Source organism: Laetiporus sulphureus (genome assembly GCF_001632365.1).
Source record: "Laetiporus sulphureus 93-53 unplaced genomic scaffold LAESUscaffold_8, whole genome shotgun sequence".
Classification (NCBI taxonomy): Eukaryota; Fungi; Basidiomycota; class Agaricomycetes; order Polyporales; family Laetiporaceae; genus Laetiporus; species Laetiporus sulphureus.
Window position 1 is genome coordinate 46,461 of NW_024468517.1, and position 25,873 is coordinate 72,333.

General features: G+C 55.2%; 14 protein-coding genes across 14 annotated transcripts; 6 read left to right on the top strand and 8 right to left on the bottom strand.

The window, feature by feature from the left end:
• Nucleotides 1–56: 56 nt before the first annotated feature.
• Nucleotides 57–300, top strand: LAESUDRAFT_722803 (uncharacterized protein). Its single transcript, XM_040908278.1, has one exon. It carries the CDS (start codon nt 66–68, stop codon nt 228–230), a length of 165 nt encoding a protein of 54 aa, XP_040766841.1. The 5' UTR covers nt 57–65; the 3' UTR covers nt 231–300.
• Nucleotides 301–638: 338 nt separating this feature from the next.
• Nucleotides 639–2,058, top strand: LAESUDRAFT_537979 (uncharacterized protein). The gene is made up of 4 exons (XM_040902860.1): nt 639–782; nt 835–1,133; nt 1,190–1,520; nt 1,572–2,058. The coding sequence occupies exons 2-4, from the start codon at nt 1,081–1,083 to the stop codon at nt 1,932–1,934; spliced, it is 747 nt and encodes a 248-aa protein (XP_040766842.1). The 5' UTR covers nt 639–782; nt 835–1,080; the 3' UTR covers nt 1,935–2,058.
• A 384-nt stretch (nt 2,059–2,442) lies between these two features.
• LAESUDRAFT_722804 (uncharacterized protein) lies at nt 2,443–3,058 on the top strand (the record flags this gene model as incomplete). The annotated part of the gene is made up of 2 exons (XM_040908279.1): nt 2,443–2,670; nt 2,977–3,058. Coding segments are annotated over 2 exons (310 nt in total), but the record flags the coding sequence as incomplete, so codon positions are not given.
• LAESUDRAFT_810758 (uncharacterized protein) lies at nt 3,018–3,708 on the bottom strand (the record flags this gene model as incomplete). Its single annotated transcript, XM_040914251.1, has 1 exon — nt 3,018–3,708. The coding sequence occupies one exon, from the start codon at nt 3,706–3,708 to the stop codon at nt 3,247–3,249; it is 462 nt and encodes a 153-aa protein (XP_040766844.1). The 3' UTR covers nt 3,018–3,246.
• Nucleotides 3,709–5,281: 1,573 nt separating this feature from the next.
• On the top strand, nt 5,282–6,398 carry LAESUDRAFT_538011 (uncharacterized protein). Its single transcript, XM_040902861.1, has 3 exons — nt 5,282–5,371; nt 5,432–6,197; nt 6,258–6,398. Exon 2 carries the CDS (start codon nt 5,586–5,588, stop codon nt 6,087–6,089), a length of 504 nt encoding a protein of 167 aa, XP_040766845.1. The 5' UTR covers nt 5,282–5,371; nt 5,432–5,585; the 3' UTR covers nt 6,090–6,197; nt 6,258–6,398.
• A 703-nt stretch (nt 6,399–7,101) lies between these two features.
• LAESUDRAFT_748334 (uncharacterized protein) lies at nt 7,102–9,226 on the bottom strand (the record flags this gene model as incomplete). The annotated part of the gene is made up of 6 exons (XM_040911510.1): nt 8,946–9,226; nt 8,869–8,881; nt 8,636–8,813; nt 8,195–8,588; nt 7,921–8,174; nt 7,102–7,865 (listed from the first exon to the last, which is right to left on the bottom strand). The coding sequence occupies exons 1-6, from the start codon at nt 9,038–9,040 to the stop codon at nt 7,102–7,104; spliced, it is 1,698 nt and encodes a 565-aa protein (XP_040766846.1). The 5' UTR covers nt 9,041–9,226.
• Nucleotides 9,227–9,327: 101 nt separating this feature from the next.
• LAESUDRAFT_810760 (uncharacterized protein) lies at nt 9,328–11,431 on the top strand. The gene is made up of 2 exons (XM_040914252.1): nt 9,328–9,514; nt 9,572–11,431. Exon 2 carries the CDS (start codon nt 9,775–9,777, stop codon nt 10,951–10,953), a length of 1,179 nt encoding a protein of 392 aa, XP_040766847.1. The 5' UTR covers nt 9,328–9,514; nt 9,572–9,774; the 3' UTR covers nt 10,954–11,431.
• A 132-nt stretch (nt 11,432–11,563) lies between these two features.
• Nucleotides 11,564–13,124, bottom strand: LAESUDRAFT_722807 (Thi4-domain-containing protein). The gene is made up of 5 exons (XM_040908280.1): nt 12,708–13,124; nt 12,510–12,652; nt 12,413–12,453; nt 11,895–12,360; nt 11,564–11,841 (listed from the first exon to the last, which is right to left on the bottom strand). Exons 1-5 carry the CDS (start codon nt 12,893–12,895, stop codon nt 11,699–11,701), a joined length of 981 nt encoding a protein of 326 aa, XP_040766848.1. The 5' UTR covers nt 12,896–13,124; the 3' UTR covers nt 11,564–11,698.
• Nucleotides 13,125–14,724: 1,600 nt separating this feature from the next.
• Nucleotides 14,725–16,166, top strand: LAESUDRAFT_722811 (chorismate mutase). The gene is made up of 5 exons (XM_040908281.1): nt 14,725–15,090; nt 15,151–15,172; nt 15,233–15,528; nt 15,643–15,917; nt 15,966–16,166. The coding sequence occupies exons 1-5, from the start codon at nt 14,859–14,861 to the stop codon at nt 16,041–16,043; spliced, it is 903 nt and encodes a 300-aa protein (XP_040766849.1). The 5' UTR covers nt 14,725–14,858; the 3' UTR covers nt 16,044–16,166.
• On the bottom strand, nt 16,076–16,500 carry LAESUDRAFT_538202 (uncharacterized protein). The gene has a single exon (XM_040902862.1). The coding sequence runs from the start codon at nt 16,432–16,434 to the stop codon at nt 16,216–16,218; it is 219 nt and encodes a 72-aa protein (XP_040766850.1). The 5' UTR covers nt 16,435–16,500; the 3' UTR covers nt 16,076–16,215.
• LAESUDRAFT_756755 (uncharacterized protein) lies at nt 16,450–18,760 on the bottom strand (the record flags this gene model as incomplete). The annotated part of the gene is made up of 6 exons (XM_040912209.1): nt 16,450–16,463; nt 16,520–16,634; nt 16,697–17,720; nt 17,777–17,823; nt 17,981–18,292; nt 18,353–18,760. The coding sequence occupies 6 exons, from the start codon at nt 18,758–18,760 to the stop codon at nt 16,450–16,452; spliced, it is 1,920 nt and encodes a 639-aa protein (XP_040766851.1).
• An 823-nt stretch (nt 18,761–19,583) lies between these two features.
• LAESUDRAFT_722813 (uncharacterized protein) lies at nt 19,584–22,692 on the bottom strand. The gene is made up of 7 exons (XM_040908282.1): nt 22,199–22,692; nt 22,100–22,137; nt 21,284–22,028; nt 20,884–21,202; nt 20,730–20,783; nt 20,138–20,677; nt 19,584–20,082 (listed from the first exon to the last, which is right to left on the bottom strand). Exons 1-7 carry the CDS (start codon nt 22,673–22,675, stop codon nt 19,748–19,750), a joined length of 2,508 nt encoding a protein of 835 aa, XP_040766852.1. The 5' UTR covers nt 22,676–22,692; the 3' UTR covers nt 19,584–19,747.
• Nucleotides 22,693–23,047: 355 nt separating this feature from the next.
• Nucleotides 23,048–25,331, bottom strand: LAESUDRAFT_712256 (uncharacterized protein; the record flags this gene model as incomplete). The annotated part of the gene is made up of 4 exons (XM_040906890.1): nt 23,048–23,568; nt 23,647–23,794; nt 23,831–24,285; nt 24,338–25,331. 4 exons carry the CDS (start codon nt 25,329–25,331, stop codon nt 23,048–23,050), a joined length of 2,118 nt encoding a protein of 705 aa, XP_040766853.1.
• On the bottom strand, nt 25,327–25,796 carry LAESUDRAFT_722816 (uncharacterized protein). Its single transcript, XM_040908283.1, has one exon. The coding sequence runs from the start codon at nt 25,633–25,635 to the stop codon at nt 25,369–25,371; it is 267 nt and encodes an 88-aa protein (XP_040766854.1). The 5' UTR covers nt 25,636–25,796; the 3' UTR covers nt 25,327–25,368.
• Nucleotides 25,797–25,873: the final 77 nt, after the last annotated feature.

A 25,873-nucleotide genomic window follows, 5' to 3' on the forward strand; every position in this document is an offset into this window, starting at 1 on the left:
GAGGATGCGCTCCGTGTTCGCTTCGTGAAAAAAAAAAAAAATACACTTCCACCATGGCCACATTAATGGACATCTGGTGCCTCCTCATCAATCACGAGAAGGAGCCCATCGGAACACCCTCTGCAGTCCCTGTATCTTCCATGGACACGGTGGACCACTTGAGGAACAAGGTCAAGGCACATTTTCAGCCTGCCCTTGACAGCATCGCTGTCAATGAGCTCGTAGTGTAGAAATGCGTCGACCCGACCATTACTTTTGATGATGAAGACCCCAAAACGTTGAAGGATCAAGTCAACGAGGCCTTCTCCAATCAGAAACTCAAAGTACTTCATGTGAGGGAGACGATAGCAAATCTAAAGCTTTCGAAAGAAGAGGTACTGTTCGTGCAGAAGCCTGGTGCGTGTCCGCCTTCTCCGACAAAGCAGACATTCTGACCGTTGGAACACGCTGCAACAGAACCCAGTAAGTCGTCGTTCAAACCGAAAGATGGAGATCTAACTTGCAGATAGAACCGTCAACCACTCCATCGTCACTCGGTAGTTCCGGCATGGGTGCGTTCCGTGGTATCGCTCGTTTTTGCCTTCCCCCCCTCACGCTGTCCAGATAAAATGCCTAAGGAATCGTATGGGGGTGTCTTCATTCGGAGGACGAAGAACAATGCTTACGCACAGGAAGACTTGGAGCTGAACCGCGTGTTCCTAGAAGGTCTAACGCAAAGGCAACCAGAAAACGTGAAGGTTCTGCTCGACAAGCTGCATAAGCATCGGCATTGGAAAGACGATGTGTGTGTACACCCATACCTGACTGGTTGGAGCAAAACTGAGACACTCGCAGAATCCGCGCTCCGGCGCGCCCTTTATGGACTCGGGCGATCTAAGAGCTCTCTTTAAGTGGTGCAATTTGAAAGATCACTTCAACGATTGCGAGGCACCCGAGGCTGCCGACAAAGTTCGGAAGTGGAAGCTGAGGGAGATGACCGATGTGGGGCAACTTGATTTATGCACATGAGAGGCAGATGTTCTTGCGAGCGGCAGGGAGCAGATTGTGGTCGCGAGGCTGTTCGCTCCTCTGTTGGAGTATATGTGTTTGAAAAGGGCGGCAATAAAAGAGGGTGTCCTCCTGGATATGAAGTTGTAAGTGTCATCTAAACACATTCTCACACGGTGTACTCTGATCTTTCGTCCTCTAGCGGCTCGAAAGCGTGGCCGCTTCGATCGGGAGTGCCTGTCCAAGTCGTTACCGAGGGAATCAAAACATTTCGCAAGTACAATCCCAAGAGCGACGTCTCGTGGTGGAGGAACACGCATGTCCTGCTTTTGGCGGAAATTCAGTCTGGAAACGGCGACGACGATTATATCGGTGCGCTTTGCGAGGGAGCATACCACGTGCGCCTTGCAAACGCAAACGCTAAGAAGATGAAGATGCAAGATCTTGCAGGGAGCGCTGTCGTCGTCGCCTTCCATGTGTCAGGAAGCAGCCTAGCGAAACTCTACTATCTCTTCCAAGAAGACCCTGCGGACGTAAGGCAACTTGCAGTGCTTATGGTACGGTTGAGTCTAATGATCGCACAGGTCCATTCGAAAGTCAAAAATGTGGAGGAACAATTCACGCTCTCCGTGGTCCTCCGATGCCAGGCTTTCATGCAAGTGCTCTACAATTACGTCGATCTCTTGATCGATGAGAACAAGCCTTCGCGCGAGCTACTTGGAGCTTTCTTTGAGGGTGTCCCGAAACTTCCGACATTAACATCGACAAAACGTCCTAATGAGGACCAAGATCATGCACAAGGTCCCTCAAAGCAGAAGAAGGCCGGTGGCGGCCAGAAGCCTCTACCCGGTGGCGGATCGGGAGGTAACCAGGACCAGGCGTTTACGACCGAGCAGTATGTTTTGGTGCCGTCTTTCGATTTCGATTTCGGCACACACGGGGTATGAGCTGTCCCATATATCGTCTTCGTTTTGCGTCTAAAAATGGAGTCCCACTCAACAGAGACCAAGATCCATCTTTCCGGTTCGGAAGATTTCGGACCCCAGCGGTACGCTATATGTCGCGAAGAAGCTTCGCTGCAAGGAGGAGCTCCTCCTCCTCGAGAAGCTCAACTCCTTCACCCCTCGCTCTGAGCATATCATCCAGTTGATCGATTCGATAGACGCGAGTGTGGGCAAATGCATCGTTCTCCCGATGCGACAGCCCATCCGGAGGGAACTGGAATCTAAAACGTTTACCTCCAGCGTCCTGAAAACCCAGCTTCACAAGCTGACCGTCGGTCTCGCGAAGGGCGTCACGTTCCTGCACGATCATTGGATCGCCCGTCTCGACATCAAACCCGACAACATGGTCTTCACCTATGAGTTCTGTCTTCAGATCATTGATTTCGATGTCGCCGTTGAAGTCTCGCGCGACTCTCCCGTATGCACAGACTATGTCGGAACCTTTCCTTGGATGGCTCCGGAGATTGAACGTGAAGACGAGGACGCAGAAGAGGACAAGCACCTAGCAAGGCCGTATGATCCCTTTCTTGCTGATAGGTACTTGTGCGGCCAAAGCTTCCTGACGTTCCTTCTTTTCTACTTTGAGCATGTCCCTGGTCTCAAAGAGTACGCGAGACGGTTGATGGACCCATCCCCGCAGCTTCGGCCCTCTCTTCGCGAGTGGTACGAATCCGATACTGTCGAGGCTCAGCCGAAAGCGGAACCTGTTCACGCAACACCGGGCCAAAGCAATGCCGCGGAACCTATGGATATGGCTATCCATGTTGCCACGTCGGAGCTCAAAGTCAACCCCGTGGGCTCGTGTGTCGACGGTGACACATCTGATCTCGACTCGTCGAGCGCGAGTTCATCATCTGATCTCGACTTGTCGAGCGCAAGCTCATCGCCTGAGATGCCGTCGTCTCAAGAGGAGCATGCCTCCGAGCCGGCGTCAGTCAACAACACAGCCCAGGTTTCTGCATACGCTCTGATCGGGGGGGTGAAGAGAAGTGCCGATGCTCAGGATGGGGATGGACACGAATGGGACGGTCATCCCTCCAAGAATCGGCGTGTGATGAACATCAGTGGTTCATTGTCTATCGTATGAATCCAGAGCGTCGCGGTTGCGAACTTGCAAGGTTCTATATTGTATCGCTGTGTTGTATTTATCTTCAATGAATCGTACTTTGGTTTGCCGAGACTACGAGTATAGTTGATCACAAGGGAGAATGTTCGCCGCCCCAGCTCTGTTGCTAACCACCACCCAGCTTTGCTGCTAGCTACCCACTACCTCCTCCTCCTCGCGCATCTTGGCATCAACTTCTGCTTCGAGAAGAATCCAGTAGTGCTTGTTCTTTTTCAAAGCTTTCCGGGTGTCCTTCCAGGCTCTCTCCAGCTTCAAGTTGTCTGCTTGCTGCGAAGCGACCCATCTTCCAAAAAGAAAGCAAACAACTTCCAAAGAAGCTCTGGGTTCCTCTGGATGCTGATATCCGGTCTGCCTCTCGTTGCAGCCGGCCAAAAGGGCGAGTAACGACGAGTTTAGTGTTGATGGGATTGGTACCTGAAATACTGGATAGTGGGATAGAGCATCGATAGTGGGATGGAGCCTCCATAGTGGGATAGCGTCGCGGATAGTGGGATTCCCACGACCTCGATAGAGGGATTGGCCCGCCGCAGTGCCCGCCGCCCGCCTCGATGGGCGGGATGGGGTGGGCTTGGCAGCTTCATGGTAAGCCATAATTAGAAGTCCTCTCAGGATGTTCTGCTTGGCCGTGAATACTTAACTATTCATGAATTTATTCAGCCATACACGGACATTAAGCGCCCACATAGCACCCAGTAGACACAATTAGCGCGCAGACTATACGAAAAATAGGGCGACGGCCACCCGTTGAAATCACTCAAAGTTATAATGAACCTATCCGATAACAAATTGTTTTTAATGTCTTAATTCATCAGTTTATCTCTCACATCGGCGGGATCATGGATGAGAGATGAGCTAACCGATCGGGCAATATCGCTGCCATATTTGATCAATGGCCGCCGCAAATATTGGGAGATCCCGACCCCCGCCCTGCTGCGAATGACCTCGTGTGCACTATCCCGCTATCGGCGCTGCTATCCCACTATATCGGTGACCCCATCGCACTATCACTGCTCCATCCCACTATCGACTTTTTCAGGTACCAATCCCATCAACACTATACTAGTATAGACTCCAAAAGGGCGGTGGGACAACCGTCTCAGCACGTCGACCTCAGGAGACTACGAAGGTCCGTGCCTCGAACCCATTGCTCGGAGCATTCCTAATTTGTACCAACTTGCATCAGATGCCATGCATCATGCGTTTGGTATGCTTGACAGAGAGATTTGCGACGCCTGTAGCAAATCTGCGGCTTTCCTGACTTTCTCGTATGCTTGTAAGGCTAGGGGATGCCGACCCACAAAGCCATCGACGTTATGATAACGCGAACTAATGCTTCAAGCGCTACGGCGTTGCGAAATTCGTATCAGCAGTTTCAAAGGTCTGACATGTCTGCGATGCATGATTTGTTTGAACGGATGTGCATTGATTTTGCTTCCTGGCAGCATAAAGTTTGCGTCAAGATGACTCGGGCAAATACGTGTCATCCAGAAATGAAGCGGTGTTAGGGCATACCAATGAAACTATCACCTGCAGACGTTTTGTGTGGCGCATGCGATGACGCCTCAGGCCTCATCGTGCACGTATCATGCATCGACAAGAAGGCACATTACTCATATTTATTTCCGGTATCTCAAATGTGAATATAGAGAAGCGAGTGTCTTTCTCTACGAAGGCTGATCCATGAGCCATCAATGCATATCGCAGGTATTCTTATCTCTTCCTGCGTACTCCCAGGTATGGCACGTCCATCGGCGGTCTTCGCAGGCTCATACTCACACTTCGACTGCTCCTGAAGCAATGCTACCTCTTCCCAGAATTCTCCTCTATCATGCCGAGGCGCACGTTGATACTCGGGTCAAACAGGCGCAAGCACTCGCAATCCGGTGTTTAATCCTCGCTCGTGAAAATGTTCCCATGTAGTCCACGCCAGTGACTCCTCTAACGTGTGAAGACCTACTATCTGTTAGCCGGAGCGAGCTTTCATCCCATTTCGCTCGGAAACGTCTGATGCTTGCGAGTTTGTGACCAATATGTCTCCAACAATTACGGTAGTCTCATTCCTCTAGATGCGCACTTCTTGGTCGAGAAAAATGAAGGGTCCTGCTGCCGTCATCGACGTGCGGCCTCAGGTGGCAGTACAATATTCCATTTGGGAGAGCATGCCCCGCGACCCCCAAACATGCTCCACGCAGGTCACACACATCCTCGCCTCTCTCCTTCTATCATTCCTGCACACAATTCTCCGAATCCGTGAGTGAGTTAATCAATTCTACAGCACCCGTCATCTGCTGCCCAGAGTTTTCGTTTCTAACAGAATATCTGTGCTGGTCCATGCGTCCAACAAGCCCGGCGACTCGCTCGGATATCTATCAACCCACCACTCACGCAATGTGCCTGGTCCTTGAACCCGCTAGGCGAGCACTGTGCACGCCGGCCGTGAGTCAATAGGACACATAGCACACCATCGTATGCTGAGTAATGCTATATATTGCACATGCCCCGAGGATGCTTCATTCACCGTTGTACACCGTAAGCCCTACCTTAGGAGGATCAGCATCTCCCTACCCAAGCAATCGAGTCACTCGCCAAAGACAGTCATATCAGTCCACACCCACCCACAGCCCGCACAGCGCATACCAACAAGCCAAGCTCACATCGCCTCCCACATATCACAGGTGTCGTATGTGGAAATCCGATACGATCCCGGCCGTCCAGCGCCGCATCCACCCTCCCGAGTATCAACGGGCACTCGCGCCTCCATGCATTGTCAACGGCTCGCCGCAACCGCCATCCCGCTAGTGAGGCCTCAAAGAGCAGCGCCGAGGGCGAGAAACAGGCGGGCGGCGCGCACGTTGTCTTCCTATCCCAACCCAGTCAATAGAAAACCGTGTATAATTCCGTTGTGCTGCAACAGCGTTCCGTCTAGCCCCTCATTGGCGCGGTCGCTACGCCTCATCTTGCTCTACGTGTGATAGAGTGGGTTCCTCGCATGCTGCCCCACCAATCAGAAGGATAGCTAGACGGCCATGAGATTTTCTCCGTGGAAATGGCTGCTCTAACAGTAAGACCTACAATGTAAAGTGAGCTATGCATCTTGCATGGCAGGGCTTTCCACACCTTTACGATCTCATCTGTGCTAGATCTACAAATATTGATTACGCGGCATCAGGATGGTCGTGTGCAAACTCTGGCGAGTCGAAATCCAGGTCACAGAATTTCATATCATTGACATGCATACCTACCTATCGATACCTACCTATCGAACGGTGCTTTCAAGGCAGAAATGACAGAAAGTCTTTGCAGAGCAACTTGCATAAAAGAGCAGAAATGTGAGAGCGGTTGACCAAACCCGTCTGACGTCTCTAGCCTGATCATCAGGCCCATGAATCCGTGCCTGCATTTTGCATCTGTCCGAGGTCGCAACATCGAAAACCGCCGCGCCATTACATATCGATAGGATCCGTCAAGCTAGGGATGTCAATGCTCTTCAGAAAATAGTTACATTTAAATGTACATACAGGTGCGCCTTGATGACTGATCACAGACAAATGACTAGAAGCCCAAACAAGCATTCAGCTTTGTTTGTCATGTGTACCGTTCGGCTCGCGAGACCGGCCTTGCCAGGGATGTATTTGGTGTATTCTGAGGCTCTTGCTTCCAGTATTCGCGCATATGGTCCACTTGGTAAGACGGCTGGCCCGATTCGGTGTGACTTCACCGTCAAATTACCAGATTACCAGAATCATAGCAAATGGCACCGTCCGCAGAAGCAGCTGTGCTCATGCGTACATCGCCGTGGATGATCCCAGTGACGTTCCTGACCCGTGGAAACTATTTCTACCTGAGTTATTTATTGTCAAATGCCGCAAAAAGTATTAACAGTCACCAATACCCGGTGTTCATAACATCGCACTGCAAGTCATCGGCAGTGTCTATACGTCTTGCACACTGTACTTTTCCAGCGTGGTGTTCAGCGTACGATTATCATCGTCGACGGTAATCGCCAAGGACCGCATGCCGGTCAAGCCGATATCCGCTTGAAGGTTCGCAGAGGGGATAATAAACCTCGCCTGCCTTTCCTCCCCAATCGAAGTCCAGGATGATCGCTTTCGTTTCGTTTGTGTCGGATATGAGCAGATTGACGTCCCGAAGGTCGCCATGGACCATGCCTGCGTCATGAAACTGATTTACAACGCCCTCCAGACCGGCCTTCCACTCCGACCTGTAAGTGTCCCTGATGCACAGAAGCTCGCCTTTAACGAGTTCCATAGCAACGATGAACCAGCCGCCAGGGATCCTTTCGAACCCTAACAGCTTAGGGGCATGCTCCCTCTCTGCGCAGAATTCGTACAGCTCTCGAGAGTATCGAAGAGTGCACTTCACAAGAATATCCGACCCCTCAGGTGTCTTAGCGCAGTAGAGGAAGCGATTGTGGGAGGGAGGAAGAGATTTCTTGATGGTAAAGTCTGTTCGTGCTTGAGATCCGTGTTGGGCGGTAGTGACGGAGCTGATGTTCGGAAACCGCATCTGCTCTAACGTGAGCACAGGAAGACGGTCGGCCTCGCGCAGCATAGTCTCAGTGTCGTCGCGTATTCGACGGCGCACTTTCACGGCAGCCATGAACGCGCGGATAACTTGCTGCCGAAATTCAGGTTCCACATTAGGATTTGTCAGAGTCAGCTTGGGCGTGAGAGGGACGATGCGATGATTGCCTAGGACGACGAGCCCATGAAATGAGATCGTGGCCCCTGGATGGCAGGAGTCAGCTCTCAGGTTCTCGATCTGACAGCGCAGATAGCTCACCTACAACGGTGATCAGAAGAGCGGGAACCCTCCATTCATCGTACACATGCTCATTAGCCACATTTTTCTCAACGGTATCCCTGTGACGATGAGCCAAATACGAAACGCCTTGCGCAACAGCATCGCTTCCGCTATCTCCATCTCGCCTGAACTCGACGACCAAATCGCAGGCTCCGGTAGCCGATACGGAATATCCGTCCGTGCATGCATTGCATCGAGGAATTTCGGAGGGACAAATGTCGTCCACAACGATACTAGGATCGAGATGATAGACCTTGAAATCTCGTTGAGGAGCGGAAGCGCTTTTGTGCACCGCTCATCCTCCGTTGCATAGGATGTGCACATCGCATCTGCAAATTTTGTCATCAAGTTGATCAAGTTGACAGTTCTGGTGATATCCAACTGGAAGGGCCCTTCGCAAGCAGAAAATTCGTCCTGGAACTGACCAAATCCCTCATATAGCAGGGCTATGGGCGCAATGTCCATGTTGGTCTTCGGACGATCATTAAGCACACGATCTTCCGAGTCGTTTTGTATGGATGCAAGCACACTGATCCTTGCAACTGTAAATGGAGGTATGGAAGCAACCTTCTGCATCCTCATGCGCTTCGGAGGCGAATTCTTGTCCTGCACTGAAAGGCTCGGCCGTTTGGCCAGAATAGATATGGCTGCAAAAATCAATTATGACAATAATCAGGAACGGGAGATTACTCACCAGCTGTACGATGGACAACCACGAGATGAATCAACTTTTTGTCCTTGTCCAACGCATCTTCCGTGATGACATCCTGGACCGCATCGGCTGGTTCAAGAGGCTCCAAAGACTCCAAGCTCTCTGTGGTCCGTTGGAGTAGACTCTCCTCAGGTAATATGCTCAGATTGGCAGGCTGATCCTGTGGTGAGCAGAGCAGAACTTTCGACAGAATTCGAGGACAATGCACTGCATACAAGTCGATATAATCTAAGGCGATCTTTTCACGTTCGAAGAACAACACCTTCTGCGTCTGATAAATCTTCTTACGGACATGAATAAAGTTGTCGAAGGTTCAACTTCTAGTTCATTAGGCGTGCATCTTTCATGCTTTATGCAATAATACAGTGTCAGAGCCATGGCGGTCATGGTCGAAGGATGAGTTCAAAGCAACGTGACACGTGTGACAATGTTGTGCTGAACTAAAATGGGCCACAGCGGCGACCAGCTCTCCCGCATTATAGTCCGCACAAATTGACTGCTCGGTTAACGCTCATCGATAGAAATACACCGTACCTCAAGTAAGCCCGCCTGTTTCGCATGAGTCACACTTGTTCTCAACAAGTGCATATACACAGCCCATGGGGAGAGGAAGAAAGTAAGCAATAGGCGCTGGCACACGAAAGATGGTGTGATGAGGGCCACCGCCACCAGTCCTCCGCGTCCGCCCCCGGCGGACCTGCAGGCGGTACTCTTGCCCTCTCTCGTTCACCTCACCGTGTTTGGTGCACTGTCCCGTGGCAGGGACGTCTCAGCTGTATTCATCCCACAGAATACACAAAAAGGATTCAATTGCTACGCCACGCGGTGGCCATCCTGTAGCCGCGGACCAGGTCCGCTGAGGTGCGTCCATCGCCATCTGGGCTCCATCCCATCCTTGCCTGATCATCATCTGACAAGGTTTCACGACAGCATTTTGCACAACACGCACGAAACGCGTCGTCAACGTTCAACGTTGCAACCTTAGCCGAGAGCGGGCAGTTATAGGCGCAGCTTGTGTCCGAGTCCGGTCGTTCACGTCTCCCAAACCTACGTGCGCACTTAACAGCACCATCTCCCGACCGGCGAGTGGTTTTCATCAGCGTTAGTGCATATCTTGAGCTATGGCGACGTACTACACGCCTCCTGCGCGCCATCAGTCCTCCTCTACCCCCTCGCCGTCCGTCCGAACGGTGAGTGAACGTGAGCAGGTCGATCTGCCCACCATCGACCTCACTTTCGGCGATCACTCCATCTATGTCTTCCCCAATCCCTCCTCCGCTCCGCCCAGCCCAGCCTCTACGCTCTTCTCTGGGTCCGTGCCGACTGACTTCCCCAGCTCCTATTCTCCGTCTTCATCACTCTCCCCGGGCTCCTCGCGTTCGCGCTCGCACACTCGACGACGTCCCCGCCCACGTCATCATCCCTCGCATCATGCCATCGAGACTCAGAACCTCAGTCTCAGTACGAGTGCTCGTTCACCATCGCCGCTGTCCGGTTCGCCATGCGTAGTCACAGATGACTCCGATCCCGACGTCGAGCTCTGGGATTGGGATGGACGCTCGCCGTCACCGTTGGCTCTAGATGGGGACCTAGATGGTACCGAATCGTGGGTCCTTGAAGAGGAGATTGAGCGCCATGGCCGCTGGGGCATCGCCCTCGACACACCTTCCCAGCAGACACGGCGCACGCAGCCACTTCATCAGGCTCACTCTCGCATGCGACTCGTTCCGTGTTCCCGGAGCACGTTATCACGAGCGACGACGGGGAGTAGTTTGACAGGATACTCGGCCCGAGCGAGGGCATCGATGGAGAGGGCTGAGAAACACACAATGCAGCCGCGCGTGCGCATCCCGCTACTATCGCTGGTTTCGAAGCTGTTCGCATTGGACCTGGACGAGCCTGCGCTCCGCCTCCTCACGCACGTCCCGCCCCACGCTGAGGACGCCGAGTCCGTGCTCTTTCCCGGGCACAAGGTCGAACTCGCTCCAGCCTCGCCTACGATCTCCGAGGCGTCCCTTTCGACGGACTCGTCGTCCCCAGACGATACCGAGCGCGACTTGGAGTTGACACCCGACCTCCCGCCCACGCTGCACGGCACGCACAAGCTTCTCCTGAGCGCGAAAGAAGATGCGACCAGGGCTCTGCGTGCGGGGCTGGCGATCTCGATGGACTTGCCCGGCCTTGATTTTGGCGTCGGATATGGATATGGGTTTGGACCCATCGCAGGCTTGTGGCGCGCGGTGGGAGAGGTGTGCGTGCGGAGTGGGCAGGCGTGGAGGGAGGTTTGGGCAACTTCGTAAACGCGAATTTCCTCTCGATCTCTGCATTCGTCGCATGGCGTATATATCGCTTCGCTGTCGCTGGTCGAGCAGTCGCGGTCCTCGGCATTTGATAAGGACTGATCACTGCATCTCTCGTCGCATGCTATACTCGCATCATTCTCGTTCCTGGTCTTCGCTCTCCACTCGTCCTCTCTTATTCGTAAGCCACGTCATACTAGACCATTCTCCCTTCCTGTACTGCACTTCTCATCAGGAATATTCATATTAGCCCGATCGATGCCTCTATATTATAGAGATAGCCCGGTGAAGACGCACTATGCTGGTGCGGTTTAGTCGCCGAGCCGATGTCACAGTGGTATGGGAGTTGCTAGTGAGCAATTGGTTCGTCCTGGTGCGCCATGCTGGCAGCCATCCGAATCCGATGCTCAAGGAGAAGATGTACATTCAAGTCTAGAAGTATATACGAGGAATAGATGCTGCTCCTGGTATCACATAGAAATTATCGATGAACGAAAAGTGGACAGGACAGTCGCGACAGCACTCATTGAGTACTCAAGTACTCACACGAGTCAAGCTCACTCTAATCCTCTGGCTCGTGAGGAATTGCATCCATCAACCTCGGATTATCCCTCACTAACTCGGTGCCAGTGTGCCATTACTAGTAATACGACAGCGTTTTGTGCGGCTACATAGTTCAACTACAGTGAAAATTACACGTTTGAGTTCCTCTTTCGCCTCTCTCATTTACTGCGGACTTCGACATTCACCCCACCACCTTGCCGTCGGCGATCTGAGCGGTCTCGAAGATGCGGATAGCCTCACGAGCAGCCTTGATTCCGCTCGCCATCATAGCACCGAACGTCGGGCCCATGCGGTTCGAGCCATCGTGCTCCGAGAGCTCCATACCTGAACGTCCACACGTGAGCCACATCCAAGCGCATCGAGGAAAATGAACGTGCCCGTCATGATCAGACCCGGTGCAACCTGCCTGGTGCCGTTGACAATGGCAGGCTCAGCCCTGTTCATATCGAGTCCGCGCATGTTGCCGAGCTCCTTCAGCAGACCCATGCTGACGAGGCGCTTCGCAGAGAACGCGCCCATCGGTCCGTCATGGCCCGTCGCGCTGATGACGACCGGAGCGGTGACGACGTTCGGGTCCATACACGACTGCGTGTCGTGGTTGAGCGCAACGAGCGTCCAGTTGGTGACGACGCCCGCGACGCGCTGCTGGCCGGCATAGTCGGTGCGTACGATGAGGTCCTCGACAGCGGTGGCGTTCACGAGGACGACATTCGGGAACGTGAGAACGCGCGACAGGATGGTGGAGGTGAAGAGTGCGGCGTGCTTGACGACGACGAAGGCGCCTTCGTCCTCAAAGGGGACACCGATCTCGGTGAGGAAACGGTCCGCGGGTTTTCGGACGATCTGCAAAGAACGCTTACGATCGCGAAGGATTTTCAAAGTCGGGCAGACGTACCATAGGCGTCATCAACTGGCCACCTAGCCAGGCACCACCGCCTAATCGGTGTGTGAATATCTGATGCCCTCCGCTGCTGTGAATGTGTACAGCTTACCAGGAGCGACATTAGCCTCAATGATAGTAATCTTCAAGTCTGGACGAGATTTCGCAAGGTGGTATGCGCAGGACAATCCTGCACTGCCCGCTCCGATGATTACCACGTCTGACACAGCCCGCTCGTACATCGTGTTGAAGTACCTTTAGATGCACACAGTATATAAGCAGTGTCAGCCGCATCGCATGAAGCACTCACCGCTTGATCATGGCCCTTGAGACCTGCGCCTCCTCAATAGGGGCGAAGCGGTAGTTTCCCTCATAATCCTCGAGAACATCGTACGTCGCGCCATTGTTTGCGTGTGCCCCGTTCATCTTGATGTTGACCTTCGACGCGAAGATCGTCTCGTCCGTGCGCTGAGGGAGAGTTGCAGCTGGAGGTGCCATTTTTCTCGACGAGTACTGTAGACGGGATGCTCGAAGTGTAGGATCGGAAGAGGGTCCGGATGAACTCGACGCTCGTTGGCCGGTATTTATCAAGACGGAACTAGGGAGGACCCCCGTCAAATGATCACGGATCGCCCGAGAGGAGCTGCCCCAAAGAAGCGGTCGGTGGAACGTGCTTCGCGGAGTCGAGGGCCGCAATTGACAATGCTTCCGGGTCGGTGACTGGTCATCGGATGAGATTTCAGCAATCCCCCCTCCCCCCAACGTCGCTGACTTCAAATTCTGTTTTGCGTTATGATATCATATAAAGCTGGAAAGCTGGAGCGAGCAAGCGGGAGCACAAGTACGTTTGCGGGCCAACGATTGCACGTCGGGACATCTAAAGAACGAGCATGTTGCATCACGTCAACCCTAACTGTTCACAAACTCGGCTGTTAATTGACTTTCACTCCGAGAACTTCCTCTACCTTGTAATTTGTGACGTCGATCAGAATACACGGTCGGCCGCCCTCCTCCGGTCACTGTTGCAAGCGATCGTTTCTCATCCCGCCTGACAATATGACTCGACATAGCGACCAGCAAAGCAAGTATACAACCCAGCGTTCAACGAGATAAACGGCAGGTGCGGCCACCGAGCGTTGCATCTAGACATAATGGCCAGCTGAGCGCCATCCTATCTCTTGCGTTGAGCAGAACCAAGAATAGCGCATTCCTGAACCGTGAAGAAGCGGGATGAGTCATATCAGATAGAGGAGCACGGAAGACCGCTGGAGTCAGAAGCAGAGCATTTCCCAGTTCGTACAGGCTTGGCAGACTTGTTGTGCAATGCAAGGTCTTCACGTCGAATGCCCAGCTTCGGATTGAGCGGAGCTGGTCAAGCTGCTAGCCTAAGGGATAAAATACCGTTGAACCAAGGGCATGCAAGTCGCAATTGAGCCGGACTCATATGACAGGCCTTTTTAGAGACCAAGTACAATTGGACGTTTGCGAAATTGCGAAGTCAATGAGAATTCCCTTTGTACCAGCTGATAACTCGACTACCACATAAGACATAGCGTGAAAACGAGCTGTACAACTTTGTGCCGCCTCCATACCGGCTAGTGCAGGTGGTGCTTAAAGCCAATACTTAAGTGACGCACGACGGAGACATTGACGGTCATTTGCCTCGGAAGCTGTCTCTTGGATTCCCATCGCCTGCGTATGCCTGTACCGCTATGACGGCAAGGCAAAGCCACTCCAGTTAACAGGGTTTTTGCTGCGACATTCGTCTTCATACTAGGAGCGATGGATAAGAATATACTGCGACACAAAAGCCAACTTCAGCACGGATATATCGGCCGTGCCTCTTGCAAAAATGATGTCATCCGTATATGCAGAGCTGGCATTCCACGTCCATCGAGACGCATTTGCGCCTTCGAGTTTGAGCTGTACAGCATGCGCAGGAACGGAGAGACTGAGCTAATACGAAGGCAAAGGTTCAACTTCAAGTTCTGTTCTGACGTTGCAGGCGGTGGATCGCACAAGCGCCCAGAGTATTCACCAGGTCAGCTTTCCCACGCTTGCAGACCTCTTTAAAAACCGTTCTATTGAAGCTCTTACCGGGAGACGGTGTTTTTCTCTGATTAGCAAACAGTGATGGTACCACAATGAGATGTGTTTGCCTCGCCAGTGCGAACCCGACAGGATGTATCTTGGATGCTACTGTCCAGACAGGTGCCAGCTTCGGCACCGTGAACGCCGACAGTCACGACCGTGAGACGACTTGCTCTGATTTTCCATCTTACCAACGACACGCGGGTCCTTGCGAACAGCGCCTGGGATTTGGCACCATGGAGTTGACCTAGTCGGAAGTCCAAATGCCTCCCTCGAGTAGATATCAGAGGCTTCGCAAGCCACCATCCGACGCTAACCTGACTCGTCACTGTGCCCTAGCACGACCGTCGCGCCTCTCTCGCTAACCATCATGGCGGCAGCCCAGCAGAACTTCACGCTCACCGACGACCCGCTGTCGCTGGACAGGATACGGTCCATCCTCACCCGTCTGGAGGACACGATCATCTTTGGCCTGATCGAGCGCGCCCAGTTCGCGCACAACCCGCGCATGTACCGGCGCGGTGAGTTCCAGGAGCTGCTGGATGTCGGGTTCAAGGGCAGTTGGTTGGAATGGTTCTTGATGGAGATTGAGTCGTTCCATGGTACGCTTTAGTGTTGATGCCTCCGACACGCAGATCTCGCTGACGTATTGAGTCTTGCAGCTAAGGCACGGAGATACACAAGGTGCATATCATCTTTCGCCCGTTTGCATCAATATCTGATCCTCGCGTTATACGGTCGCAGCCCGGACGAATATCCCTTCACAGATCCGGCCGAACTTCCAGCCCCCATCTTAAAGCCACTCGATATCCCGCAGATCCTGTACCCGAACAAGGTCAACGCAAATGCCTCCATCCTCAGCTTCTACACGCGGCACATCGTCCCGCGCATAACTCGCCAAGCAACGCTCATACTCGCAGCGGCGAAGCGTGCGCAGGGCATCATCGGCGACGACGAGTATGAGGACGACGGGAACTACGGAAGCGCGGCGGTGATCGACGTCGAGGTGCTGCAAGCGATCAGCAAGCGCGTGCATTACGGTGAGCGTCCGCTGCCCCGCACCTGTCTGATCAGGCGGATGTGTCCTGCAGATTGCTGATTGCGCCAATCCCCTGCTTGGTCTGTCCATGCGATCCGTGGTTTCACACCACTAGGCAAGTTCGTGTCCGAGTCCAAGTTCCGTGACGACCCCGCCGCATTCATCCCACATATCCTGAACCCAAATCGAGCCGCTCTGGACGCGCTCATCACCAAGCCCGAAGTCGAGCGCAAGCTCCTGCAGCGCCTCCGCAAGAAGGCTGAGCTTTACGCGCTGAACTTTGCGCCGGACGGGCAGCCTATCGACGATGCTACGACACGCAAGATTGACGTCGATGGTGTGGTTGAGCTGTATGAACATTACATCATTCCGCTCACCAAGGAGGTTGAGGTGCGTGCGTTTACAAAACGAGATGACGTGGCTCATTCGGTGAGACAGGTCGATTATTTGCTTGTGAGACTAGGAGGGTTGTCGAAGGAGAATATCGACGAGTTGAGAGGCAGCAAGAATTCATGAACACCGGACCATGGTGGCAATGCCGTAGATATCGACGCTAGATGCAATATTTCACCTATGTATTAGTTCTATGCTTCATCAGCTCTCTTGCTTGATAAACAACAGAAACGTCATTTGGAAGTAGCACATATAATGGTAACAGCAACAGCGCGAAATGCGACCATTTGATGAATTATGTAAAGAACTGGATAACTGACGCATCAAGGGTATAATCTGACCAGCACAAGACTACAACTAGGAGTACAAAGCAGCAACAGGATCGGGGGTAACGTAGCTCGACAGACACTTCCAAGAACAAACAAATATGCATGGATAACGTTAGTATCATAACGTTAGTATCTAGAGGAACGGAAAGAACTTTCAAGGAGCGTGTAAGCCAAGAGGACGGCATAATTTAGTGAAAGATTCAAATCCCAAGATCTGCGAGTTGATGGCAAGGTGAGTTACAGAAACCTCAGACGGACCGGCCTACGTACCTGCCAGCAGTTTGCGCGTCTCCGCCTCTGTAAACTGAGAGGTCGCGCGCTTCGCAAGCAGCTTTTCGGTGCGGAACTGCTCATACAAGACTTCCCTCGTCCTGATCTTGAGCATCTGCGATCACGCACTCTACTCAACACACCAGGTCAAAGGTCCCCCGCAGCAGGTGCACGCACCTTCAAATGCGTCGACAGCACCGCAATCCTCATTGCGGCAAAATCGCAATGCGCAGGGTTGAGCACGTCGATCGTCCCCCACCTGAACTTGCGGGTGAACATGCCCTTCAGGTCAGCCGGTGGGCCGGCCAGATACGGGAGGGGAAGGTTGCGGTGGGAGATCGGGCTCGTAGGCGTCACTGGCGATGCCTGCGTCGACTCTGCCGTCGAAACCGCGTGGCCGTCCTCCGACAACGCTGTCGTGACGACTGTCCCAGTGTCGGTGTGGACGGAGCGACGATCTAGTCCAGGTGGAGGCGCGGGTGGCTTGAGTGGCCGCCCACGCCGGATGCGCTCGGGGCTGATGAGAGCGAAAGGCAGCTGAGCACCGAGGTCGTTCTTGAAGACCACATGCGCGGAAAAGCGCACGCTCGCGATGCTCTCTGCGTCCGTCGTGTCGGGCAGGGCCTGCTCGTGTGCCGCGAGCTCAGACAGGCTCATGCGGGAGCGCGAACGCGAACGCGACGAACGGCGACCCTGCGCGTGCCGCGTGGGACGGAGCTTGATCACAGGACGCGAGCGCCGCTCCTCCACAGGTTCTTCCTCAGGCTCGCTGTCCTCATGCTGGGCAGAACCGTTAGCATCCTGGTGCGCTTCCACCTTCGTCGAGCGCTTGCTCGAGGGGTCTTCCTCCGGAACAGGCCCAAAGACGCCAAAGTCGAGACCGGAACGGTGCAGATCACGTCGCACGGCCCGTTTCATTTCCGCGAGGGTGTCGTCCGTGAGCGAGTCTGCGTGTGCGATCACCGGGAGGACGTTTGCGCGTGTGGAGAGACGCTTGATTACTCGGAGGTCCGCGGGCGACATTGTCAGTTCGCTCGAGGACTCGTCGTCTGAGTCGTCCGAGGTGGAGTCGTCTGAGAAGGACGAGAGGTCCGGTGGGTGAGAGATGGTTGCTTGTGAACGTGTCTTTTCCGGAAGCGAGGACAAGGCACGCCGCAGTGAGGTGCTCATGATAGATTTAGGATCGATCATGTATATGCATCTAGGGAGCGAGTCGAGATGAATTTGAATCTGGTATACGAAATCGATGCTTCTTACAGATGCACGTGCTGGTCTCCCTTGCTTTGCCGAACTACCTTGGACTCCTGATTGGTGAGTTCAGCTCTGCGCGAGGCGAGAACATTCGCGAACCAAGAGATTAATGTAAATGAACGTGGCAACATTTTAAACGTCGCCGGCGAAAGAGGCGTGCCGGAGGGGAGGGGAGGGAAAGATCAATCTGACGCAGAAGAGAAAACGCACCTCGCTCAACGTGTCCGCAAACTGGGCATCGAGGTACTTGACGACTCCGGTGACCTGACGTTCGAGTCTGAGCTCGTGACCTTCATGAAAGTCAAGACCCGGCGTGTCGATCACGGAGAGCAGGATGCGATCGTATCGCGATTCGCAGATTTCCACGCACGTCGTCTGGATGGACTCTGTGCGTTTCGGTCTGCCGTTCAGGAAGCGATCCATCGACGCCTTCTGTTCGGGCGTGGCGGTTGGCGAGACATCGGCAGTGTCCAGCAGCAGCCGGAGAAGGGACGTCTTCCCTGTACCCTGAGCACCGACAACCTGCGACAATCACATCACTACCCAGGATGGACAGGAGAAGAGCTGTGTACGACCACACACCATCACATTGAAGCTCGTCGGAGCGCGCACTTTACGCTGATTCACCCGCGTGCGAATGCGAGCAGGCTGCTTGCGCGTTTCAAATGCAGAAGGCGGAGGCGGCGGCGGGGGAGAAGTGTACAGTGCCGATATGGTCCCGCCCGCAGGTTTGTCTGGTAACGACCATGGTTTATGGAACGCAATGGGACCGGAGCCATCTGCACGAAAGAGAGTTTTGGCCGCACCTTTCGGGGGATCCGACGGCGATGCAGCGTCCGCTTGAGATACAGATGCTGGATCAACCAAGTTCTCCGGCCATGGTATTCCTTCGCTCGCCAGTTCCGGCAGGGACGGTGAAGTGCGAATGTATGGCGGCCCACTCCGATCGGGCTCAGCCTTTGTACGCGACCTCCAGCGAAAGCCGAACATGGCGTCGACGTTGGTAGCAGAGAAAGGGTATCAAAAAGGAATGTGTGAGCGCTGCTCGTACGGCACGACCAGCGCAAAACTGTACACGACAAAGAGACGTCTAGGTCTACGAATGGTTACCTCCATCAACAATCATTTAACCGCCCGTCCTTCCTCCCATTTTCGACTCAGCGGCGCGTGACCGCCGCCCATCTCCATATCAAGTAGGCGCCGTACTTCGCCCACCTGAGCCCGGGGAGCTTCCGTCTTCTCACTCTACCTCCACGCACACCACGCAGTCGCATCCCGTCCAGAGTCCTGCCAACTCTGATGGACTTCTGACCAGCTTCCGCAGCAGAATCATGGGACCATCTCCTTCAGGCAATACGGTGCCACCGCACCTTGAATCCGACCGCGAACCTCACGACAGTTCTCCGTCTGGGTGCAGGGTCTCTATCATACACAGGCTCCCGAGCGCGTCGAACAAGATCCGCTCAGGCGCAAGGCATCAACCTGCAGGCCCTCGTGTGAGCAATTCGAGGAGCATCCACCGATAGCGATTGAATGGGCCATTCTCAGGACGGGGACGCGTCTGTGGTCACCCAGGTATAGTCAACGGAGAACGGCGCTGCCAGCGCTCCGCACATGCGCAGCCGAGCATCGAGCTCGAGTTATCGCCATCGTCAAATTCTAGCAACACGAGACGCCAAGTCAACCGTGTCCCTCCCTTCCAAACGCCGCACGCCACCCGCCTCACGCACCGCAGACGGCGGGCCAACGCCAGCAAGCCACTCGTTCAAAAGGCGGCCGTGTCACCGCCAATTGTCCGCTCCCAGAACTAGTACCAGCACGTTGATTCTTGATTTTGATGTCAATATATATAACTATGGTACACACCCCATTTGGTGACAACGGACTCTCATAAACCCAAGCAATGCAGCAGAAGAAAGGACAGTACAGATGACAGTGGAAAAACTCTACAACAGTCCCGCGCACGAGGAAGGCTGCTTACGGCGCTTGAGCGACCGCGATGGTCGCCCGGCCGTCGTCGGCCATCCGCATTTTCTTCATCGGCTGTCCAACTTGGTCGGCAGCGCTCATATCTACTGCGAGGATGGTGCGGGTATATCCTCGCGGAGTCAGTGGTCTTGACGACGTAAAATGTAACGGAGCGGTGGGCGAAGAGCGGGACGACGTTGACGTCGACGGCCCCGGAGTGACACCAGCACCCCTACTACCACGACTCCTGCTCGTCGACGGGTCGTTTACGTAGCTGCACGCCAACGAGCGCCTGGCGCAGCTCCCACACGTCGGATGCGCGCCATCGCACCTCGTCTTGCGCGCTAAACATTTGATGTAAATCAAACGCTCGTCTCGTTCTGCTGCGCAAACACATACCTCGGCACACATTGCAGGCCACAATTTTCGAGCCATGACTGGACCGCCCGGTAGGCCTGCCTGACGCCGCGGATGAGGCCCGCCGCCGCTGCGTCATCTGACCGTTCCCTGCCGGATCCTCTCGTTGCATGCTGGCAGGTGGGACAGAAAGCGTCACGATAGGCGGGAGCTCCGGCCGCGCCTCCGTAGACATTGCACCCATCGATGTCGTGTTCGTAATGGGAGGCAACACCGTCGACTGGTCGTCCGCCCGGTCGATCGCGCTGCTCAACGGCGGGAGCGACTCTGTCAGCAGCATGCTCACGTTCGAGTTTCGCCGCGAGGGAGTTTGAGAAACGACCTCAGGTGACTGCGAGGCGTTCTCCATATCCAATGTCGACTGCTCTTCCAAGCTCTCGCCCTCGCTCTCACTGCCCCCGAACTGTTTCCGCGACTTCGCGTTGCCACGGCGCTTGTTACTGGTCGTGTAATCGCACGGATGTGACCGCTTGAAGCATTGGCTGCATGCCGGTCTCCCGCCGTCGCACTTGAGCTTACGAGCTGCAATAGAATCCGTGTCAGTCCTGAGAGTGCAGAGGCATGGCTCACTTACAGCGGCAGAAATTGCACGCGACTGTGATCTTCTTCGCTCGGCCACGTTGTGATTCTGTGCGAGAGGAGAAATGTCAGCACAGGGAGCGAGTCGACCCATCAAAACACGCCGTCACAACGACCCCAATGCTGTGTAAGAAGGAGAGGAGACTGACTCGTAGACGGCGGTGTTGCCGGAGACGTTTCCGAGAGCATCGCAGTAGGTTGAGACGCCATGACAGGAGGCGAAGCGCCATCACCGTTCAACGTGATACTAGGACGGGCGACCGGCTGAGACGGGAGATGTTGTTGAGGGGCCCCATGAGTCGTATCTATTGCGAGGATCGGTCGTGAGGCCTGCGAGAGAGGCGGGAGTCTGGTCGGCATTGGCATAGACGGTTGTGCCGCGCGAGTCGGTGGTAGCGAGTGAAGAGGTTGTGGCACCTCTGCTCTGAACTTTTGGAGGAGGTACTCTCTGGTATACTTTTGAAGTGTCTGGCATGGAAGCGGAGACGTATGAAAAGATGTCAGCGGATACTACGAGGAACTTCCCGACCTTGATATGAGCAACTGTACCTGCATGTGATGAAAAATGGCCCCGCGTAGATATACAAAATCGCAATGATTCACGTCCATGACATCGAGAAAACCCCATCTATAGCTCCGCGTGAACTTTCCTAGCACAATTTTAGAGAGCGTCGGAGATCTGCCATTAGAATACTGTTGCAAAGGAGTGTATTGCAGTGCAAGCTCGTGACGAGATGGAGTCGGTCTAGAAACCCCGTCGCTATGCGAATAAATATCTGGGGAGATCAGAGCAAATGGCAGGCGTAAGAAGGACGGGGACATCGGCGTCGAGGGAGGGGACGTTGCAGTCGAAGACGCGCCGTTGGTGTGGCTGGCGTACCCGTTCGTCGGCTCCGAGAGCTTGGGTGTCAGGTCTGTAGAATCTCGACGCTGATACTGTGGATACTGGGGGAACGTGTCCAAGTCGAAGATTCCAAACCCAATGCCGGCTTCCGCCAAGTCCCTGCGGATGGCCATTTTGACAGCGGCTAGACGATCATTCGTGAGCATGTCCGCACGCGCGACGACAGGCAGGACGTTCACACGGGCGGACAGCCGACGAATGGTTGCAATGTCCTCCGCGGGCAATGTCGGGCGGCAGAGAAGCGGATTCGTCGTTACAGGTGGTTCCAGAATGACTGGCTCGGAATCTTGCATGGAAAGACTGTTCGTACGGGCGCGTGCTACAATAGGGACCGGGGGTGCTGACACGGAAGGAGGGACTATGGATTCTGGGTCCAGAAAGTAGATGCACCTTGGCAGCATCCGGCACAGGATCAGATAGAATCATGCCTTATTTGGGATGTACGTGCGAGGAATACTTACAGATGAACATGATGATGGCCGGTCTGAGCCTTGCGCTCCTGTAGGAGAGAGAACGCTTTGGATAATAGGATCCCGGCGACAGCCACGAGGGGGACTTACGTCGTCGACGCTCTCCGCGAAACGCGCGTCTACGTGTCTGAGTATCTCCGCAACGGCTCTCTGGGACGAGGGCTCGTCGTCAAAGTCGAGGGAGGGCGTATCAATGAGCGTGAGGTTGAGGGGGCGCGGGTCGTCTGCGTCGTCGAGCGCGAAGGTGACGTCGATGGACACGGTCCTGACGTGCGAGGTATGGCCGCTGCAGCCCTGGACGAACTTGGCGACGGACGCGAGCTGGTCCATGGTGACGGTGTGAGAGACACAGCTGGTATCGAGGAGGAGGCGTAGAAAGGAGGTCTTGCCCGACCGGCGTCCTGCAACCATGAGCGTGTAGCCGGTGGGTTCTCCGTCCATTCTAGGGGCGGGGGCGCTGCCACTTGGTATGGAGTGGGGAGGGCCGAGCTCCTCGGTGGCCAAGGGGTAGGGGCCGTCGACGAGGGGGATGTCGTCGCGGTGGGCCCTGTGGTCGAGGACGTCCATGGCCGCGGGGGGGACGGGGAGGAGGGATGGAGGAGGGGATGTGCGGGGGTGGGGGTTCGAGATCATAGAGCAGCCATCACAGCAAGGCCCGCGCCGAGATTAGACGCCGGCTCAGGCTGGCGATCCGAGGGCGGGAGTCCACCAATCAGAGAGCGTGTTACTGCGTCTTATCAAGGACTATTGCCCGCGCTATTAACCGCGTTACGTACGAGTACAACATCTCCAGTCTAGGCCCTAGCACGCTGTATTCTACCTATTAGACATTACTGTATCATCCCTCCTCAGGGTATACGCGTTTCTTACATACAGCGAGAGTGTCCACATGTGTCTCCGTCCGAGGATGAATCGACGCCCGAGCATCGCGTGCACATGTCAGCTTGCGGGCGGCCTGCGTTTGCGCTTCACACTCGTTCTTCTGCTCCTCTCCTCGTCGCCGCTGGCCGCAGACGTGTCCGCAGCGCCTGCCATCGTCGCTTGCACTGCCTCTGCGCGAGACCGCACGCCCACGGTGAGCCGAGGGTCGATCGCAATTGTCCCCGGGAGATTGACCTCATGAGGCAATCTTCGTCTCACGGGGGTGTCCCCGTGCATGTGTCCATGTTGTCCCGCGCTGTGCGCCGGTGGCTCGAACGTGAACGGCCCCGACGGAGGTCGTACACTGGCCGGCAGATCCGCTCCTCCTCCCCTCCCAGCCAGTTGCGCTTGACGGCCGCGCCGTTTCGCGGACGTTACCCGCGGGCGCTCCGGACGTGTGGCACCACTGCCCGCCGTAGCGGCCGTCTTTGCCTTTCCCTTGCCTCGTCTTCGAGGCGCGTCCGCATAGACGCATGGAGCAGAATTTCTTTCGCAAAGTGTGCACATTGGCGTCCTGCCATCGCATCGAGTCTTCCTGCCTACATTGCGGAAAATATTGAAATGGAACGGTCGCGTCAGGAACGTCAACACGTTGGCCGACCACAGGCAGGACGCACCTCGGCACCTATCGCACGCGATTTCAATCTTGCCCTTCCTCTTTTTCACCGGTGGTTCGCTGAGAGGAGACTCGCTGCTCTTGCTCAACGGACCTTCTAGATCGCCTTTGCCGCCGCTTGACGGACGAGCAGCTTGCCGCTCCTCCAACTGTGCACGACGGCTGATATTGACTTCAGCACTTACAGCATCCTTCGGGCTTGGCCTCCTCAACGGCGGCAGAAGTACCTCCTCAGGCACGTCCCAGCTTGGTCGGCGACTCAAGCTCGGCAGCACCTCGTCCTCCACCACTGGAGAAGGCGGCACCGATATCCCCGGAGGCGAGTCTGCAAAGACGCTGAATCCAGAAGTCCGCGAATACGTTGGCGAATCTTGAGGCAGCTCGTCCTCAGAAGTGATATACGGGTCGCGCACGTACGCCGGACGCGGCTCCTGCGTTGGCGGCGTGCCAGGCCCTGGGTATGACCTCTGCGGCTCACATGAAAACGGACTAATCCAGTGGTATGAACTGTCGCCAGACGCCACTCGAAGTTCGCCAGGTCGTGGCCCCCGCGGCTCTAAACGCGACAGCCCGGCGATCGGTGCGATATAGGGTGGCAGTATGCTTCCTGGTCGGTGCAAATGGCCCACATATGTGGGTCCTGACGTGGCGGTTAGTCCATACCACGCATGGAGCGCGCCGAGATAGCTCACCAGGATAACTGTAATGGCGAGAATGGTCAAAAGGGTGTATATGGTGCGGCTGAGGGGCTGGCAAATGCTGCTCAGCACCGTGTACGTGCATCTCATAGCGTCGATCATAGCCGGGCTCATGAGTGAAATTCGTGGCGGGCTCGTCGCGATAGTCATATGGACGCAGGTGTGGCCTTTGTGGCGCCCATCCCCCCACGGGGTATGGCGCATAGTATCCACCCGGTGGCGGTGTGGCAAACCGATATGGGACGCCCCTGTGAGTGCCACTCCTTGAATCTGGTCCGTACGGCTCGTCGGGAATGCCTGGACCGGGCAAATGCCTCGTGCTGGCTTGCCCAAGTTCGCGTGCGTGCGTGTAGCTGTACGCACGCAGTGGCCCGGCTCCTGGGCTCTCGTACCTCGTCGCATCGGCGGTATAGCTGGAACCTTCGTGAAAGCCCCCGCCGGCCAGAGAAAACGGCTCCGCCTGATATCTCGACGATGCAGCCGATCTGTGCGGATGTGGGATGTGGATTGGAGGCGGAGGGGCCCTGTGCGAGTGGTAGAGCGTGGATGGACCTGGTTCCCCGATTGCAGGGTAGAGCGATCGTCCGAGTGGCGGAAGCGTCGGATGCCTATGCGAGAATGTCTGCGGGCTCGTCGCAGACAGGCTGGGCAGAGATTCACGAGGGCTGGGGCCCTGCTGAGCGCCTTCTGGCGCTTCGAGCGGTGAGGGCGAGCTGGCCTCGCTTTCCCTCAAGGGCCATTCTGCAGGACCCAGTCTTCCGGGGGAGCGATCTCCTGCATATATGGGCGGTATAGAGCGGTGCTGGGCGTACCGTGGATTCCTGTGACCTCCAGACCGATGACTATGCTCTCCGTCCGACGAAGTCTCCGTCTGAGTCGCACCATGCTTGGGACCTGAATGCGGCTGCGGGCTGGCGAGGAGATGGGAATGGAGGGTTGGAGGCAAGGAGCTTTGCTTGTGTTGCCTGCTCTGGAGGTCTCCCGCCATAGCTTGACGAGCCGTTCCTCGAGTGGCTACCGCTACGCTAGGCAACGCGGTTGCAAATGTCGCTCGGAACAAGCAGCAGTGGCAAAGTTAATGAAGGTGGTTGGCCCATTCGACGGGAGGATCGCGGAAGGAGAAGAGGGGGGGAAAACTGCAGGTCCGCAGAGAGAGGGGCGGAAAGGTCTAGGAGCCCCCGTAACGGAGCAAAAGAGCGAGGGCACGGTCCGCTAAAGTTTGCTTCCGCTGGTGCACAAGGTCGCAGAGCCGCAAGCATAAACCAAGCCGGGAAGGGTGCCGTAGTGCGCATTGTCAGCCTCGGCTTTGCAGGTGCGTGAGCATATCCGCCGTCCTGAGCCTGCGCCAGCCTAAGCGGGTGGCTCACTATTGTGCATCGTGATTACATTATCCGATTTGAATTCAAACGGGGTCCGACAGCCACCCTCGTGTTTTCGTGTCCCTCCTCCCCCGTCATGTGTATCCGCGCATGCGGACGTCACCGCCTCTCGGAAGGAAAAAAAATAAATCGCATTTGTTGGACTTTAACA

Excerpts from the sequence above, each read along its gene's own strand:
- LAESUDRAFT_722803 (XM_040908278.1), top strand. The coding sequence starts at position 66 with ATGGACATCTGGTGCCTCCTCATCAATCACGAGAAGGAGCCCATCGGA.
- LAESUDRAFT_537979 (XM_040902860.1), top strand. The coding sequence starts at position 1,081 with ATGTGTTTGAAAAGGGCGGCAATAAAAGAGGGTGTCCTCCTGGATATG. Across the intron at positions 1,134-1,189 it reads GTCCTCCTGGATATGAAGTT|CGGCTCGAAAGCGTGGCCGC; the intron begins GTAAGTGTCATC and ends TTCGTCCTCTAG. Across the intron at positions 1,521-1,571 it reads TCCAAGAAGACCCTGCGGAC|GTCCATTCGAAAGTCAAAAA; the intron begins GTAAGGCAACTT and ends ATGATCGCACAG.
- LAESUDRAFT_538011 (XM_040902861.1), top strand. The coding sequence starts at position 5,586 with ATGCTGAGTAATGCTATATATTGCACATGCCCCGAGGATGCTTCATTC.
- LAESUDRAFT_810760 (XM_040914252.1), top strand. The coding sequence starts at position 9,775 with ATGGCGACGTACTACACGCCTCCTGCGCGCCATCAGTCCTCCTCTACC.
- LAESUDRAFT_722807 (XM_040908280.1), bottom strand. The coding sequence starts at position 12,895 with ATGGCACCTCCAGCTGCAACTCTCCCTCAGCGCACGGACGAGACGATC. Across the intron at positions 12,454-12,509 it reads TGAGGCTAATGTCGCTCCTG|GCGGTGGTGCCTGGCTAGGT; the intron begins GTAAGCTGTACA and ends CACACCGATTAG. Across the intron at positions 12,361-12,412 it reads GCCAGTTGATGACGCCTATG|ATCGTCCGAAAACCCGCGGA; the intron begins GTACGTCTGCCC and ends CGTTCTTTGCAG.
- LAESUDRAFT_722811 (XM_040908281.1), top strand. The coding sequence starts at position 14,859 with ATGGCGGCAGCCCAGCAGAACTTCACGCTCACCGACGACCCGCTGTCG. Across the intron at positions 15,529-15,642 it reads CAGCAAGCGCGTGCATTACG|GCAAGTTCGTGTCCGAGTCC; the intron begins GTGAGCGTCCGC and ends TCACACCACTAG. Across the intron at positions 15,918-15,965 it reads CGCTCACCAAGGAGGTTGAG|GTCGATTATTTGCTTGTGAG; the intron begins GTGCGTGCGTTT and ends TCGGTGAGACAG.
- LAESUDRAFT_538202 (XM_040902862.1), bottom strand. The coding sequence starts at position 16,434 with ATGCCGTCCTCTTGGCTTACACGCTCCTTGAAAGTTCTTTCCGTTCCT.
- LAESUDRAFT_722813 (XM_040908282.1), bottom strand. The coding sequence starts at position 22,675 with ATGGACGTCCTCGACCACAGGGCCCACCGCGACGACATCCCCCTCGTC. Across the intron at positions 22,138-22,198 it reads TCGCGGAGAGCGTCGACGAC|GAGCGCAAGGCTCAGACCGG; the intron begins GTAAGTCCCCCT and ends TCTCTCCTACAG. Across the intron at positions 21,203-21,283 it reads CCATTTTTCATCACATGCAG|ACACTTCAAAAGTATACCAG; the intron begins GTACAGTTGCTC and ends CTTCCATGCCAG.
- LAESUDRAFT_722816 (XM_040908283.1), bottom strand. The coding sequence starts at position 25,635 with ATGCGCACTACGGCACCCTTCCCGGCTTGGTTTATGCTTGCGGCTCTG.